This window comes from Haliotis cracherodii, unplaced genomic scaffold (genome assembly GCF_022045235.1).
Source record: "Haliotis cracherodii isolate W230 unplaced genomic scaffold, xgHalCrac1.p SCAF_14, whole genome shotgun sequence".
Taxonomy (NCBI): Eukaryota; Metazoa; Mollusca; class Gastropoda; order Lepetellida; family Haliotidae; genus Haliotis; species Haliotis cracherodii.
Genome location: NW_027266269.1, coordinates 17,728,798 through 17,747,539, shown reverse-complemented (window position 1 = coordinate 17,747,539; position 18,742 = coordinate 17,728,798). Strand labels below are relative to the sequence as shown.

At 42.9% G+C, this 18,742-nt stretch overlaps 1 protein-coding gene across 1 annotated transcript; it reads right to left on the bottom strand.

Moving 5' to 3' along the window:
- Positions 1–11,958: 11,958 nt before the first annotated feature.
- LOC139460255 (DNA-directed RNA polymerase II subunit RPB1-like) lies at positions 11,959–13,654 on the bottom strand. The gene is made up of 4 exons (XM_071241763.1): positions 13,509–13,654; positions 13,137–13,315; positions 12,757–12,957; positions 11,959–12,671 (listed from the first exon to the last, which is right to left on the bottom strand). Exons 1-4 carry the CDS (start codon positions 13,652–13,654, stop codon positions 11,959–11,961), a joined length of 1,239 nt encoding a protein of 412 aa, XP_071097864.1.
- Between the last annotated feature and the right edge of the window lie 5,088 nt (positions 13,655–18,742).

The following is an 18,742-nucleotide window of genomic DNA, read 5'->3' as shown; positions in this document are numbered from 1 at the left end:
GCAACACTTTGTGTTGGTACAAGTCTTGTACCTTGTATTGATACAAAGCTTGTTGTGCTTGTATTGGTGTTTATTGTACTGTCAAATGTTGATCATCCCATTTGGAGTCATCTCAAAACTTTCATCGTGTTCATCAGATCCTTTAAAAGAATATATCCGTTATAGACAACATCTTCATCCATATTAAGCTTGGAGAAGGATTGATTATTTCAAGGAAATTGCCAGTTTTGATATATTGTTTAAATAAAATCACTTTTACATGATTTTACAAAAATGTTTACAAATAACTCTTTTTGTTTAATCAAAATTACTTATTCTGAAGATTCTGAGATTTAAGCGGACTTGAGGACCTCAAAACCACATACCTGTATCTTATGGTCAAACTTTATTTTGTTGTTTGCGAACACTTAATTTTACAAGTATTAAAACAATGATGATATTTTCAAACATTTGACCCCAAACTATCTTTATAGAATGAAACTTAAATTTTTTATATTTTCGAAATAACTATCCAGGCGCAAAGGGAAAAAAAGGCAAAGTAAAGAATTGTGTTTAATTCAGAAATTTATTTACTTTTTTCCCATGGATAATGGATAAAGATCAGTGTTCAAAGAAAAAGGTATGGCCAACAATTGATCATTCTGTTCTCTTCATTAAATTACATGTATTACATGTTTATGTCTTATATCAAAGTCAATCAGATATTCATGTAGATGATGTAATCCTTGTCATCAGTTGTGTCAAGAAAACCTGGAACATTTGTGTATGTGTGTGTCTAGGGGGGCACGGGGCCCATGTTGTCTAAGGTGCTGCAATTTGCTGTGCAGAGTTGCCTCCCTTAGGCATACCAGAAACCTATGATTGTGGGTTCAATTTTGGATTCACCCTGAATATGTTTCAAGGTTTGTCAGCACCATACCCGTGCTGGTGGGTTTCACCGAAGTAGTAAATGTCCAAGACCTGCGCCACTTTGATCTTTGCTCCCACATTAAGCTGACACGCCGTGATATAACTGGAATACTGTTTAAAGCAGCGTTAAACCAACGTCACTCACTCTATTTATGTGTTGATTTGCCAGGCTCAGACTTGTTTTAAAAGTTTGCACCAACTTGAGTCCACACTGAGATAAATACTCTACCTCGCCAAAGCTTTAATTCTCTTCTCTACCAATAGCAGTTTATTAAAACAAGAGTTAGGAACCATGGAATTGGGTAGCTATCAGTTGTTAAGACATTGGTAAGACAAGGCGGTATTTTTGTTATTATTGTGTTGATATTTATTTGTTTGCTGGCATTACACGGCAATGTAAAGTAAGATTGCTGATGACTGAAGAAGCAAATGGCAACTTGTTATTAGTGCTATATTTATTGTATTGTCAGCAGTGAGGGAGTTTTCAGCCAATCGGATTGTAGCATCTGTACAGTCAACCAATCAACTGTCAGTACTCAAACTACTGAACGTTATGGGGCAGTGATTCCCCCAAATTTATGAAATAAAACAAAAATGTGAATTTAAATATGTCTTGTGTTGTTTACATTTAGTTAAGAGTTACTTTGGACAAAAATGTAAAAATTCTACCCGTATTACTCGCTAAGTAAACTCTGACAGCTGTGAGACAGACATGATGCCGGAGTGCTATGACATCAGGACTCAATGGATGGTGTAATATCCAGTATTCACTGGAATGTGAAAAAAACTAAAATGAAATGCATACTGCATATCCATTTCACCAAGCCCTATGGCACATTTATTTTCAAATTTCTTTTTGGATTGAGAAAAAGAAAAGATGCTTATCAAGAAAAGTAGAGAAGATATTGGGTTCTATTCCCATTTAACAATGTTTATGTTCAACCAATGCAATTCATTGCACATTGATGGGTTGTGACCAAGGTGAGACCAACCTTATAAATGCTGCTTCGCCATCATATCAAAGCTTTATATTTGGTATATTTATCAGTTTATAAAACCAGGGAGCCCAGATAGACACTGTTACAAGGAAAAAGATGGTACCTGTTGTTACCCTTGCTGGCTGTCCACATAAAGGGGCTAAAAAAAAGGACTGGTCGTCTCGGAGTTGGTAGACTGTGTGTCTGAGTGGGGTATTCATGTTAAACTGCGGCATGGTATCTCAGTGAGCTGGCACTATAAATCGGCATTGGTCGGGACTAGTACAAGCAGCCACACACACACGCTCATGCACGTCGCTATATTAGTGCAATAATCTTGGACGCGACGTTAAACCCAATTTCATCTCACTTCATCTGTTACAAGGAGACCAAAGATCAGTTGCCCAGGTGTCCTGGTGCAGTGTTATACCCACCCTAACTGCTACACCACCATGTTGGCCACATGTATCAAGTCCAGACCTGGAGACCAAGTGATGAGGGTGAGTGAGGCTTACTGTCTATACCACTCGTTTTTTGAGGTGAAACGATGCAAAATAACACAAGTATATTATATAAGATCAGCTTAAGAATTGTATGAAAATTAATTGAAGAATACTATTTTCTTTTGGTTTTACAAGAGGTCTTACTCTCCTACTAAGTATGCCATGGTTGGTCTTCGGTTCATTCATCTTGGTAATAAAATATGTCTCGTAGGGTCAAGTTGTCACAACAATAAATCCATAAGATGTTACTGTCCTGGTGTAAATTCATACCAGAACAGTCATATATAGCTGGCTGTCTTGGTGTAAATTCATATCTGAACAGTCCTATAAATCTGGCTGACCTGGTGTAAATTCATATCTGAACAGTCATATAAAGCTGGCTGTCCTGGTGTATATTCATACCTGAACAGTCATATAAAACTGGCTGACCTGGTGTAAATTCATACCTGAACAGTCATAAAAAGCTGGCTGTCCTTGTGTAAATTCATACCTGAACAGTCATATAAAGCTGGCTGTCTTGGTGTAAATTCATATCTGAACAGTCCTATAAAACTGGCTGACCTGGTGTAAATTCATATCTGAACAGTCATATAAAGCTGGCTGTCTTGGTGTAAATTCATATCTGAACAGTCATATAAAGCTGGCTGTCTTGGTGTAAATTCATATCTGAACAGTCATATAAAGCTGGCTGTCTTGGTGTAAATTCATATCTGAACAGTCATATAAAACTGGCTGACCTGGTGTAAATTCATATCTGAACAGTCATATAAAGGTGGCTGTCCTGGTGTAAATTCATACCTGAACAGTCATAAAAAGCTGGCTGTCTTGGTGTAAATTCATACCTGAACACTCTTATAAAGCTGGCTGTGCTGGTGTATATTTATACCTGAACAGTAATATAAAGCTGGTTGGCCAACCCAAAAGTTATATGCTGGCTGTCCTAGTACTAATTCATACCCCAACTGCTATAGTATGTCTGTCCTGTTGTAAATTCATATCCCAACTGTATTGGACTGGCTGTCCTGGTGGAAATCTATACTCAACTGCTATGGGCTGGCTGTTCTAATGTAAATTCATACCCCAACTGCTATGGGTTGGCTGTCCTAGTGTTAATTCATACACCAAATGTTATAGTATATCTGCCCTGTTGTAAATTCATACCCCAAACGTTATGGACTTGCTGTCCTGGTGTTAATTCATACCCCAACTGTTATATTCTGTCTGTCCTGTTTAACATTCATACCCCAGCTGTTCTCGACTGGCTATCCTGGTGTAAATTCATACCCCAACTGTTATTGACTGGCTGTCCTGAGTAAATCTATACTCAACTGCTATGGCCGGCTTGCTGTTCTAATGTAAATTCATACCCCAACTGTTAAAGGTCGTCTGTCCTGTTGTAAATTCATACCCCAAATGCTATGGGTTGGCTGTCCTAATGTTAATTCATACCCCAAATGTTATAGTATATCTGCCCTGTTGTAAATTCATACCCCAAACGTTATGGACTGGCTGTCCTGGTGTTAATTCATACCCCAACTGTTATATTCTGTCTGTCCTGTTTAACATTCATACCCCAGCTGTTCTCGACTGGTTGTCCTGGTGTAAATTCATACCCCAACTGTTATTGACTGGCTGTCCTGAGTAAATCTATACTCAACTGCTATGGCCGGCTGGCTGTTCTAATGTAAATTCATAACCCAACTGTTATATAGCGTCTGTCCTGTTGTAAATTCATACCCCAAATGCTATGGGTTGGCTGTCCTAGTGTTAATTCATACCCCAAATGTTATAGTATATCTGCCCTGTTGTAAATTCATACCCCAACTGTTATGGGCTGGCTGTCCTGGTGTTAATTCATACCCCAACTGTTATATTCTGTCTGTCCTGTTGTACATTCATACCCCAACTGTTATGGGCTTGCTGTCCTAGTGTAAATTCATACCAAAACTGTTATATTCTATGCAGTGAATCTACAGGTAACCTAGCTCTACATTGAAAACACAGTATGTCTATCACCATTCTACCATGACTAAATAAAACGCGAACTCTTTGGTGTTAGAAAATATACTGAGTGAAGCGGCATGGGTTGAGTTCAGTGTTTTGAGTGGGTTATCGATGAATTACGGAATCACCGAACAAAATATGGTGCTGTATATACTCAAGCAGTTTGTTTACACCGTAATACTTCACTCGAACACATGACAGGCATTTAAAGCATATAAGCACGGCAACATGGTAAGCTAACATGAGGTAGGCATCCCTAGAGAAAACAAAGCAAGCTTTGCAAGGCTTTCGCTCTACATCGCGCGTCACCATTATGACGTCATATCGCTCATTGTGGCTCAAAAGATATGACGTCACAGTCGTATATAGAAAAGCGCCAAAATTCCAAGCTCTCTGTTGTCTCCAAAACGTAATTTCTGTGATGATTTCTGTCGTGTTTTTCTGCACGTAAAATATTGCCACACATCCTTTGAATATTGTAGTAACCGCATCTGTGCATTTTGTAACCTGTAATTGTAGATATAATTATTTAAATATGCCTACCGACAATGACTGAAAAAAGTACTATTCTATGAATATAAGCGTCCGCGGTGATGCAGCCGACAAACCAGCTGTTTCAATCAGAGGGGGTTTATTGTGATTCAATAGCCTCTGATTGACCAATCAGAATCGAGTAAATTCCAAATTTATGGTAGAATGTAAATTCATACCCCAACTGTTATATAGCGTCTGTCCTTTTGTAAATTCATACCCCAACTGCTATGGGTTGGCTGTCCTAGTGTTAATTCACACCCCAAATGTTATAGTATATCTACCCTGTTGTAAATTCATACCCCAAACGTTATGGACTGGCTGTTCTGGTGTTAATTCATACCCCAACTGCTATGTGCTGGCTGTCCTTATGTAAATTCATGCCCCAACTGCTATGGGCTGGCTTTCCTTTTGTAAATTAATGCCCCAACTGCTATGGACTGGCTGTCCTAGTGTAAATTCATGCCCAAACTGCTATGGGCTGGCTGTCCTATTACTAATTCATACCCCAACTGTGACTGGCTGTCCTGGTGTAAATTCACACCCAATTGCTATATATGTGCTGGCTGTCCTAGTGGAAATTCTGTTATGGATTGGCTGTCCTGGTTGAATTACATACTCAACTTCTATGGGCTGGCTGTCCTTATGTAAATTCATGCCCCAACTGCTATGGACTGGCTGTCCTAGTGTAAATTCATGCCCAAACTGCTATGGGCTGGCTGTCCTATTACTAATTCATACCCCAACTGTGACTGGCTGTCCTGGTGTAAATTCACACCCAGTTGCTATATATGTGCTGGCTGTCCTAGTTGAAATTCTGTTATGGATTGCACCATACCCGTGCTCGTGGGTTTCACCGAAGTGGTAAACGTCTGAGACCTGCATCACTTCGGGCTTTCCTCCCACATTAAGCTGACACGCCGCGATATAACTGGAATACTGTTAAAAGCGGCGTTAAACCAAACTCACTCACTCACTCACTTTGTTATGGATTGGCTGTCCTGGTTGAAATACATACTCAACTTCTATGGGCTGGCTGTCCTAGTGTAAATTCATGCCCCAACTGCTATGGGCTGGCTATCCTTATGTAAATTCATGCCCCAACTACTATGGACTGGCTGTCCTAGTGTAAATTCATACCCAAACTGCTATGGGCTGGCTGTCCTATTACTAATTCTACTATGAATTTGGAATTTACCCGATTCTGATTGGTCAATCAGAGGTTATTAAATCACAATATTTTGTTCGGTGATTCCGTAATTCAGATCGACAACCCACTCAAAACACTGGACTCAACCCATGCCGCTTCACTCAGTATATTTACTAACACCAAAGAGTTCGCGTTTTATTTAGTCATAGGAGAATGGTAGCTGCGTGTTCGGTTCCAAATTCAATTTAGCGGGGTTAAATCTACAGGTAACCTAGCTTTACATTGAAAACACAGTATGTTTATTTCCTAATTCATACCCCAACTGTGACTGGCTGTCCTGGTGTAAATTCATACCTAACTGCTATGTGCTGGCTGTCCTAGTGTAAATTCATACCCCAACTGTTATGGGCTGGTTGTCCTGGTGTAAATTCATACCTCAACTGTTTTACGCTGTCTGTCCTGGTGTGCATACCCAACTGCTAATTGGCTCGCAATCTAGTGTAAAATCATACTCAACTGCTATGGGCTGGCTATCCTGGTGTGCATTAATACCCAACAGCTGGCTGATTTAGTGTAATATTCATAGTCAAACACAACGCTTATGGGATGTCTGTCCTGGTGTAAATTCAAACCCAAATTCTATACGCTGTCTACCTTGATGTAAATTGATGTGCCCGCTAGCGTACGCCATTCAATCTGCCATAAGATAAGTGCCATGTGAGTTCCGTGAGTTCTTCCAAGAATCACACAAGCATCGCCAAACCTGTTCATCTGGACGCCTGTCCAACCTTCGCGACTATTAGAGCTGTCCAGATGAAAGCTGTGAACAGTATACAGTTCCAGTCTTGTCTTCCGAACCTCAGATTCTGTCTACACCAAAATTTGGCGTCGGGGGCGGATGTTGAACTCCCTCAACCGGTATCGTACGGTTCTTCCACCAATTGGTCTTAACCCAGGAATTGTCGGAGCTGTTACTGCGTCAGTTTGGTATCGATTTCGTAAATGCACCAACCGAATATGGCTTGTGACGCCACACGTGGACAGCCGGCCAGTGGCAAGTCATGAGTGTTGGCCAAAGAGATGATATTGTGTTCGATGAACATGAACATGTCTTGTCAACTTCGTTTTGTGCCATTCCTGTTTGCAGCAAACCTACGCCGCACAGATATTTTCAGCAAGCCGTGGCATTTTGTAAGCGTTATTTACGGTTAAACAACACTGTATGTACCTTCATACACAACTGTTAGGGACCGACCATTTGATATTCTGGGATAGCCTGGGATTTTATCGAAAAAAACATTGTCACAGAAAATGCTTCAAAAGAATGAAGCTTTTTAAACTCTGAGTTGGTTATGTATTAGGAAGAAACCAAGTGACCCCCTATTCTTTAGCCACCCATGAATATATGAGTACAGCGCTGGGAAAGGATGCTCCTTCCTACGAGGGGTGTTCATTAAAGATTTCCCCTAAACCACTTAGGGTTATCATATTTGGTTGAAATTTCACATGTGTAATGATACATGTATCTATGGGTTATGTCTGAATTTGCAGCACCGAACTATTAATCTTACCACTTTTACAGGTGTTATGATCGAGTAGGGTGTGACAATGGAGCCAGTAGAATACCGAGCAGTGATTAGGTTTTTATATTTGAAAGGTCGCACACCAAAAGAAACTTTCGATGAGGGGAAGATGCCCCATCATATGACGTTGTTAAACACTGGCATCGCCAGTTCAAGTGTGGTCGGACATCTATGGAAACAGCTGCCATTCCTGGTCGCCCCCATTCAGCCAATGATGAGGACACCATCCATCAGGTGGAGACCGACATTTTGGCAGACCGACGTATAACTGTTCGCTAGTTAGCACAAGATGTCAAGATCAGTGTAGGGTCAGGAAAAAACCATCCATGACAATTTGAACATGCATAAGGTGTCAGCACGATGGATTCCCAGGTTGCTCACACCTATCCAAAAGCAGGAACGAGTCAGTTGCTCAAACGAGCTTTTGGACATGTGCCAAAAAAACCAGGCAAACCTCTTTGACAGACTTATCACACAGGATGAAACATGGGTCCATCACTATGATCCTGAGACTAAAGTTCAGTCGATGCAATGGAAGCATGTGGAGTCACCACCCCCAAAGAAGGCACGTGTCCAACCCTCTGCAGGCAAGGTCATGCTCACAGTGTTTTGGGACCAGCATGGGGTAGTGATGATGGATTTCTTGGCAAAGGGTACCACAATTACAGGAGCTTATTATGCTTCACTGCTGCGGAAATTGCGGGACGTTATCAAGCTTAAGAGGCGTGGCATGCCGACCAAGGGTGTCCGTCTCCTGCAAGACATTGTTCCAGTACACAACTCTCATGTTGCCCAGACAGAAGCGCGGTCCTGTGGCTATGAAATCCTTCCACATCCTCCTTACTCTCCTGACCTTGCACCATCTGACTTCCACCTCTTTCCAACCATGAAGTCATTTTTGAAGGGAAAACGTTTCACAGATGATGAAACACTGATTTCTGAAGTCAAGTCCAGGTTTGAGACGCAAAATGAGGGCTTTTATAAGCGAGGTCTCCATAGTTGCATAAAACGATGGGAGAAGTGTGTAACTCTTGGTGGTTCCTATGTAGAGAAAGACTAATACCTATGCCAAGTTTCATTCCACTAGGTCCATCGGAAGTGGGTCAGGGGAAATCTTTAATGAACACCCCTCGTATGTCACTGTAAAGACGTGGACAGCAGAGAAAACGCATGGCAGGGAGAGCATTGAAGAACACCCCGTCCTGGAAAGCCTGTAACATCAGCAACACCAGAATGACCATATTGCCAGTTCAGTAGGTATTTACCAGAAGAGAGTACATTTGATTTTCACAGAAACTTTGGCAATGAAGTATCAGTTTATATGATTTCAAGGCTTTGACATCTGATCACGCTCAAGGTACAACATGTCTTGTGATAATATAGATCTGTTTGAAGCTGTCTGTTTCCAGACAGGTCTTTGCAATGGAGGAAACCTGAGTTAACCACTTCCAGTCCAAATAAGTCCAAACAAAAATCAAAACGGTGGAAACAGTTTACATCACCACCACCAAAAGAGGCAAAGTGTCATGACTATCTTCCGAAAGGTCAGATATATTATGCTGCACGTCTGAAGAAATTATGGAATAAAATTTAGACTTAGTGGCGTGGATAGCTGAAAAAAGGAGTTCTCTTCCACCAGGACAATGCGCTAGTGCGAAAAAATCAGTCATTGACATGGCTACAATCCATGAATGTGGCTTTGAACTCTCTCAGCACCCACGTTATTCACCTGATCTGGCTCTGCCAGGCTTATCTGTTCCATAACATGACGAAAGCTTTTACGGACACCTTTTCGATTCGAACGATGACGTCAGAGTAACTTTGGAGAACGTTTTCTACAGCCCCAGACCCCCCCCCCCCCCCCCAACATATTTTGCAAAAGTGTATCATGTGGAAAGGCATTATGTTGAAAAATACATATGATTACTGTATTTAGGTTCAGTGTTTTCTCTGTGAGGCTCCTTACGTATCAGTTAATCCTCGCATTACAATCATTGCAGCATAATCCTCGCATCACAATCCTCGCATCACAATCCTCGAATCACAATCCTCGCATCACAATCCTATTGTCTTCCGCAGGAAATGCAACTGTGCATGTGCGAGGCGGGAAAACGTCACTTCTTGCAACCCATAACCCTCATCAACTAGATGCAGATATATTGGGAGGTGGGAGGAACTAATTCTGGGTTCTAGATTTAATTGAGTGACTCAGTGAGTATGATTTCCTGCAATATTACGGCGGGGGACACCAGAAATGGGCTTCACATATTGTACCCATGTGGGGAATTAACCATTTGGCTACCCCACAACCCCCTCTAACATTTAACATTTTATGACGTCACTTCCCTTCCTTGTTTTTTTTGTTGTTGACGTATTTATGATGTTACTTTCGTTTCTGGGGTCTTCTATGATGTCATTTCAAGCCTGAGATCACCTATGACGTCACGTCGGGTTAATTACCACCACTAGGCTTCCTACTGATGACGTCACTGTTTCCTGCCGGTGATAGTTTCATATGTGTGACGTTGTTCCGGCACTGGTAACATCCTTTACTAAGAGGGCTTGCATGAGATTAATAGTCGTTATCTCTGCTTTCTGTGGTGTTGAGTACCTGTGATGTAGTATCTCAGAACTCTGATAGGACGTAGTAGCCTGTCCGGATAATCCAGACTTCTACTTAAGGCAGGTATCGAATATCGCCTGTGCCCAAGGTGACGAAAGACAGATGGACAATATACTACCAGTAGGGACCAGAAAGATATTATGCTTCAGTCTTGTGCGTGCGTCATTGAGGAAGTATCCATAACGTGTAGCCGTGACAGCGAGGAGGAACCTGTTTTTTCTCCAAGCCATTTGTAGTGTAGCATTGTTCATGGATTCATATGGTAGCTCCATCAATGCTGACAGTAAGATTCATTTGGATTTCATTTGGAGACTAGGAATTGTATTGTGCTATCTTCCAGCACAAGGGACTTCGATATTGGAGTCGATTTAGTACTGGTCGAGTACCTATAGAGAGTCGGTCGTGTTGTAATACCCAAGCAAGAGCTGGTCTGAAGCCTTCGATGGTGCCATATGTGTGAACTTCGTGACGTTTCTGAGATGGAGAAATCAGCAAGTTAAGGTATCGTAATATATACGTCGGCCAAGCTTCTTCCCCTTGCCACTTGACGAACATGTCCTAGCTATTGTGACAGATGGAAGCAGATGCTGGTCTCCCGGAACTTGCCACTTGACGAACATGTCCTAGCTATTGTGACATATGGAAGCAGATGCTGGTCTCCAGGAACTTGCCACTTGACGAACATGTCCTATCTATTGTGACAGATGGAAGCAGATGCTGGTCTCCCGGAACTTGCCACTTGACGAACATGTCCTATCTATTGTTACAGATGGAAGCAGATGCTGGTCTCCCGGAACTTGCCACTTGACGAACATGTCCTATCTATTGTGACAGATGGAAGCAGATGCTGGTCTCCCGGAACTTGCCACTTGACGAACATGTCCTATCTATTGTGACAGATGGAAGCAGATGCTGGTCTCCCGGAACTTGCCACTTGACGAACATGTCCTATCTATTGTGACAGATGGAAGCAGATGCTGGTCTCCCGGAACTTGCCACTTGACGAACATGTCCTATCTATTGTGACAGATGGAAGCAGATGCTGGTCTCCAAGAACTTGCCACTTGACGAACATGTCCCAACTATTGTGACAGATGGAAGCAGATGCTGGTCTCCAAGAACTTGCCACTTGACGAACATGTCCTAACTATTGTGACAGATGGAAGCAGATGCTGGTCTCCAAGAACTTGCCACTTGAGAAACATGTCCTATCTATTGTGACAGATGGAAGCAGATGCTGGTCTCCAGGAACTTGCCACTTGACGAACATGTCCTAGCTATTGTGACAGATGGAAGCAGATGCTGGTCTCCAGGAACTTGCCACTTGACGAACATGTCCTATCTATTGTGACAGATGGAAGCAGATGCTGGTCTCCCGGAACTTGCCACTTGACGAACATGTCCTAGCTATTGTGACAGATGGAAGCAGATGCTGGTCTCCAGGAACTTGCCACTTGACGAACATGTCCTATCTATTGTGACAGATGGAAGCAGATGCTGGTCTCCAGGAACTTGCCACTTGACGAACATGTCCTAGCTATTGTTACAGATGGAAGCAGATGCTGGTCTCCAGGAACTTGCCACTGTCTGTGCAGCTGATTAGCTGGCAAGTGGCATCCTTGTCCAGACAATTTCAAGGCATGAAGGTGGAGGCTAATCAGGATGCCGTGTAAATATCTCAGTCAGATCTCACGGCGCTCAGAGCAATAAGTATAATCACGCAGTCCGTGTCCTGTATTTTTCTGAGAACTCTGCCTAGGAGAGACCAAGGGAAATTGAGTCGGTGGAACTTCACTCCCAGCTCATGGATACGGCATCCACTTGGAGGGCTAGTCCGGTAATGGGGTGATGTACACAGGTAGGCTGTTGTTGGAGGGCTAGTCTGGAACTTGCCTGACGTACACAGGTAGGCTGTTGTTGGAGGGCTAGTCTGGAACTTGCCTGACGTACACAGGTAGGCTGTTGTTGGAGGGCCAGTCTGGAACTTGCCTGACGTACACAGGTAGGCTGTTGTTGGAGGGCTAGTCTGATACTGGGCTGACGTACACAGGTAGGCTGTTGTTGGAGGGCTAGTCTGGAACTGGGCTGACGTGCACAGGTAGGCTGTTGTTGAAGGGCTAGTCTGATACTGGGCTGACGTACACAGGTAGGCTGTTGTTGGAGGGCTAGTCTGATACTTGGCTGACGTGCACAGGTAGGCTGTTGTTGGAGGGCTAGTCTGGAACTGGGCTGACGTGCACAGGTAGGCTGTTGTTGGAGGGCTAGTCTGGAACTGGGCTGACGTACACAGGTAGGCTGTTGTTGGAGGGCCAGTCTGGAGCTGGGCTGATATACACGGGTAGGCTGTTGTTGGAGGGCTAGTCTGGAACTGGGCTGACGTACACAGGTAGGCTGTTGTTGGAGGGCTAGTCTGGAACTGGGCTGACGTACACGGGTAGGCTGTTGTTGGAGGGCTAGCGTGTCTGGGCTGACGTACACAGGTAGGCTATTGTTGGAGGGCCAGTCTGGAACTTGGCTGATGTACACAGGTAGGCTGTTGTTGGAGGGCTAGTCTGGAACTTGGCTGACGTACACGGGTAGGTTGTTGTTGGAGGGCCAGTCTGGAACTTGGCTGACGTACACAGGTAGGCTGTTGTTGGAGGGCTAGTCTGATACTGGGCTGACGTACACAGGTAGGCTGTTGTTGGAGGGCTAGCGTGTCTGGGCTGACGTACACAGGTAGGCTATTGTTGGAGGGCCAGTCTGGAACTGGGCTGACGTACACAGGTAGGCTGTTGTTGGAGGGCTAGTCTGATACTGGGCTGACGTACACAGGTAGGCTGTTGTTGGAGGGCTAGCGTGTCTGGGCTGACGTACACAGGTAGGCTATTGTTGGAGGGCTAGTCTGGAACTGGGCTGACGTACACAGGTAGGCTGTTGTTGGAGGGCTAGTCTGGAACTTGGCTGACGTACACAGGTGGGCTGTTGTTGGAGGGCGTCTGATACTGGGCTGACGTACATAGGTAGTCTGTTGTTGGAGGGCTAGCGTGTCTGGGCTGACGTACACAGGTAGGTTGTTGTTGGAGGGCTAGCGTGTCTGGGCTGACGTACACAGGTAGGCTGTTGTTGGAGGGCTAGTCTGGAACTGGGCTGACGTACACAGGTAGGCTGTTGTTGGAGGGCTAGTCTGGAACTGGGCTGACGTCCACAGGTAGGCTGTTGTTGGAGGGCTAGCGTGTCTGGGCTGACGTGCACAGGTAGGCTGTTGTTGGAGGGCTAGTCTGATACTGGGCTGACGTACACAGGTAGGCTATTGTTGGAGGGCTAGTCTGATGCTGGGCTGACACTGGGCTTTCAGACAGTTGATGTGCTACTTCATGTCTTGGGAGGGCCATTTCCCTGTACTGTGACGTCGTCCATTTGATCACCTACCCATTGTCTGAAACATCCCTGTAGGTGTTACGTGGAAGTGGTGGAAATATGAGAGGTGTAGCTATGTAGGTGTATGACTTAGTAGCCACCAGATTTATTCTGACAGCTGAGCTGGTAGAGGTTGCGTTAGTGCATCTAAATCTAGGACTCTGGTAGGGACATCAAGGTATGTAACTGCTACTAGCCTCTATGGGTTATATCCTGGAGGGATGTGAGCGTGCCAAGACATGACATCCACCAACGGCGCAACCTGATGATCATGTCTCTTGACCTTACGTATGTGTTCTCTAGTGGCGCTAGCATACCCTTGTTGAGCTGGAATTTTGCCCCTATATAGACCATGCCTTGAGTGGGTACTGACTCTGACGGGTGAACCAGGAATCCTAGGAATTCTAGGTACGCTAGAAGTTGGAAAGGAAAAGACTGTATTTTGCTTGATCTGCGACTAAATCGTCCGATAGGAAGTCGTCGATGTAGCTGTATAGTCTAACTATCTTCAAATGAGCAAACCCGATGAGGTGTGTGGTGATCCTAGTGAACAGCCACGGAACCATGGACATGGCGAACGGTAGAACTTAGTACTGATACCTCTGCCTGTTAACAGAAATCATAGATCGTGACGGTAACCATTGATAAATGGGTACGTGCTGTAAGTCTAAGATTATCATCCAAACGTTCGTTAATTTCTTGACTGACTCCATTTGAAATTTGTGAGGCTGAAGTAGATCAACCTTGTTCAGTACTTTCAAGTCGATCATCATGCGCATTTTCTCTGTCTGATTTATCAATTGACATCAGCTATTTTTTCAGCGAGCGTGTCCAGATATGATCAGTTGACATCTGGACACACAAGAAAGAAATGGTTTCCCGCCTTGCACGTGCGCAGTTGCATTTCCTGTGGAGGAAAGTTTTTTCCTCACAACTATGAGATACGTTGGCAGTGAAGAGGACGTCTGATGACAAGCCCAACTGGAATTTATGACTATGATGTAATGACGAAGGGTATTCGAAGGAATTTATGCTGGTTGCCCTGGTGTAAATCTACACCTAACAGTTATATGCTATCGTCCTTGAGTAAATTAACACCAAACAATTATAGTTTTGTGTGTCCGTTGTGTAAATTCATACACCAAACGTTATATCCTGGCTGACTTTGTGTAAATTCATACCCAATCGTTACATGCTGTCTGTCCCTGTGTATATCCACACCTAACAGATACTACGGCTGGTCAAAAAGTTCTAAGCCTGACAAACTTTCAACTATGGGCCACAAAAAAGTGAACTAGTCAGTGTTTAAGGCTGGGAGAACAAACAAGCCTTGATGATGACCCATCAATGAAGATTCAATTAAGGAGATACTTATACCGTCATATAGTGAGTGAGTGAGTTGGGTTTAACTGATTGGGGTTCAGGGATTTGTTTTTTACATTTAAACCCCAGAGAGTAAAGACACACACAAAGTCTCTCACTGTATCCCCATGTTATGACACGAGAAATACAAGATTATCCTTAATGTGGTAACCTTCTGTAAATTAAGTCTTGAAGAGGCTAACCAGTGATTGATATTGCTTTTGTTCGTTATTTGTGTAACACTGCTGCCAGAACCAAGTAACAGTCTAGTTATATGGCGATGGCATGACTGATAATTGAGTCTGAACCTGACAATCCAGTTATCAATATTGTGAGCAATGATCCATGACATCAGGGTACGAGGACTCACTTATCAACCAAATCATCTAGCCTGACCACCTGATCCATTTGGTTGCCTCTTATGACAGCAAAGGTTCCTGGGGACCAATTCTAACCCTGAATTCCCATGTGTGATTGATACTGTGAGCAGCATCAGTGGCACGCAGTCAGCCAAGTCTACTCAGAATCTTCACAGCAGAGGGCAAATAAGGAGTAGGATTGGTGTAAAGGGTATCCTTTTGTGATGCTCACCACAGGTAAATGTAGACAACATACTCACCTCACAGACTGGTTCCCATCGAAGACTTCAACAACAAACTCAAATGCAGTTTATATTTTTTATGTACGAAATACCATTTAAATACAATCTTTCATGATGGACATGTCATACAACAATAATTATGAGATAAACTTCATAAAATGCAATATTTTAATAAAATATTCTTGCTTCAGTCACAGACATGTCTATAATTCACAAGACCCTCAGTTTATCCAGCAATAGTTATATCCCAGTCAACAACTGTTAGGGTTAACCACAAAACTGATGCAAGGCAAGACCATGTGTTATCTATACAGGCACTGTACCAGGAACCTGCTCCATCAAGTGACCGCAGTCCTACAACTGTCCATCATCTACATAACTATGAGACTTGAGACAGGTGCAATACGGAGTTCACTTCTAGGAAAGGGCCCCATGGCTGCAAATATGTGTGAACCACACACACATGCTGACTTATCCTGGGAAGTAAGATTCTCACAGCCTCACACACACTGATAGTTGTTTCTAAAGCCTCTCGGAATTAGGGGTAATATTTCAGAGAAACAGTTCCACTAAACATTACATTTTGAACGAGTACTTTTAATTGCCATGTCCCTCACAGTGAAGTGAAGAGGTCATGCTCTGGGACAAAGTATACAATCTAAATACAGACTGGTCCCTGGCAGTATATGCACTGCTACATCTTTGACGCTAGTCATTTTATTTATTTCATGAATCTGTTTTTAGTTGATCCAGGTGCTAATAGTGTCCTACATGTTTAACAGCTGATATCTTTGCACAGTGGAAATATAAATGTATCATATTTAGGAATTTCCAATTTCCAACTTCAAACCAAGTCAGGAATCTGGGCTATGCCTCCTGTGTTACAAGTGACCACACAACCCCCTCAACTAATCTGATGCTCTTTGGTCAGCTCTATCAAAAACAACAAACACAGTGCGTTAGCTCTGAAGCTCACCTATAGCAGTTTAACAGTCATGTCTAAAATGTCAACAAAGACAACCATGGCAGCCACATTGAAAGTCAGATTCCTCCCACCTCAGGAACAGATTGTGGTGCCCTCAGTACTGGGAACAAGTATGTGAAGACTCAGCTTCACTTGTCCTATACAGGAGATAATGTTTACAGACACTGCTGCCACCAGAAGACTGCCAAGCAGGTCATAACATCAGCTTCACTTGTCCTATACAGGAGATAATGTTTACAGACACTGCTGCCACCAGAAGACTGCCAAGCAGGTCATAACATCAGCTTCACTTGTCCTATACAGGAGATAATGTTTACAGACACTGCTGCCACCAGAAGACTGCCAAGCAGGTCATAACATCAGCTTCACTGGTCCTATACAGGAGATAATGTTTACAGACACTGCTGCCACCAGAAGACTGCCAAGCAGGCCATAACATCAGCTTCACTGGTCCTATACAGGTTATACTGTTTACAGACACTGCTGCCACCAGAAGACTGCCTAGCAGGCCATAACATCAGCTCACTTGCCTTTCAGTCAGGTGAGCTAAAAATTAAATCTTTGATAAACCGCATGGACAAAGTGTATTTTACCACACCAAAAAACACCTTAGCCAAAGCTGGACAGAAACACACTGTAATACAGCACTGTAACACCTCTGTAGCATGGTGCTGTAACAACAGCAGCTGGCAACTGCACAACATAACCCTAAATTGGTGTTTCATTTCATGTTTACATCAACAAATAACACCAGCAAACAATATAAGTTGAAACAAATTTCTGAAAGATATTAACATCCTTAATATATCATATGACTGAGCTAAATCCCTCGACATAAATTCTCTAAACAAAGAGCCGAATCAGTGAGAGATGCTGTAGATGGTAAACTGGTTCTGCTGGGATGAGTGAAGGCTGTAGGTCCCCTGATATGAGGCGGAGAGAACACCTGTATGTGACTACCCACAGCGTAGAACACGAAGCAGCCCCTTAGGAAATATATACACCAGTGTTTATATACAGTAGATATATCGGTAACCATGGTAACACCACCTGTTGCTATGTACAGTCACCCATCCATGTCAATCTCCCGTCACTCTACATAACAGTCTGGTCTCAACATCAACAGTCAGTCATGTTTCACTTCATATTCACAAGTAATCAATAATCTTTTGTTAATTGTTGATAAGAATCTCCTACCAATATGTACAAGTTTAGAATCACATGACGATTACTGACGAGGAGTGTTGTAACATGTCACCGTAAGACACGTGTGAGAGTGTCACAAACGTGTCTGTTATACATGACACATGCGAATGTGTCATGTGTCCGGCTGAAGTCAGTCAGTATATAGGTGTGCTACAAGTATTTACAAATCTCCAGTGTTGTTCTACAAGCTGTCAATATAATTATGTACAGTACAAAAAATAACTGTTTGGCTACATATCACATTCATTGCTATAAATACGCATCCAACTTGTCATCTGAACTTTCACTCTATAATGGAAACACATCACACATATAAGTACCATTGATCAGTTGTCATCCCAAGCAACATTTCTATATTTTTGTGTTCTCCGCATCTGTAGCTAGGAAACAAGAAATGAAGTGATCTGGCCCAAGCCAATTCTCTCACACATCTCCAGTGACAGACTGACAACCGCTTCATCAACATCCCAATGATTGTAGAATTCCACTCTTATATAACAGGCTATCACACAATGACTCATCTTTAGGATGAGACTACATTTATTACTAGAATATTAATAAAAGTGAAGGTCAAGACTAGAATAGGTGACTATCCTGTGATGTGTTTAACTCGGGTGTGTCAGTTCAGATAACAAGTTAACAATACATGAGGAGGAGGAGGACAACAAATACTCATTCAGACAAGTGACAAAGGATAACAAGGACAACCCCATCAGGCTCCAACCTGTGCACAATGTAAGTACACATGCACTAAATTCCACTGAACAAGATCTCTTGAAATAAATATTCCAGGTTTGTACTTCACTTGAGTTGAAGCGATTGATTGGGAATCTCTAAGAATATGTTAGAGAGTAAACAGAAAGAAGACAACAGGTTAGTGAGGTTACGATAAGCAACAAAAGGTAAATC

Excerpts from the sequence above, each read along its gene's own strand:
- LOC139460255 (XM_071241763.1), bottom strand. The coding sequence starts at position 13,654 with ATGGCCCTCCCAAGACATGAAGTAGCACATCAACTGTCTGAAAGCCCA. Across the intron at positions 12,958-13,136 it reads TCCAACAATAGCCTACCTGT|CCTACCTGTGTACGTCAGCC; the intron begins GTACGTCAGCCC and ends CTCCAACAACAG. Across the intron at positions 12,672-12,756 it reads TCCAACAATAGCCTACCTGT|CCTACCTGTGTACGTCAGCC; the intron begins GTACGTCAGCCC and ends CTCCAACAACAG.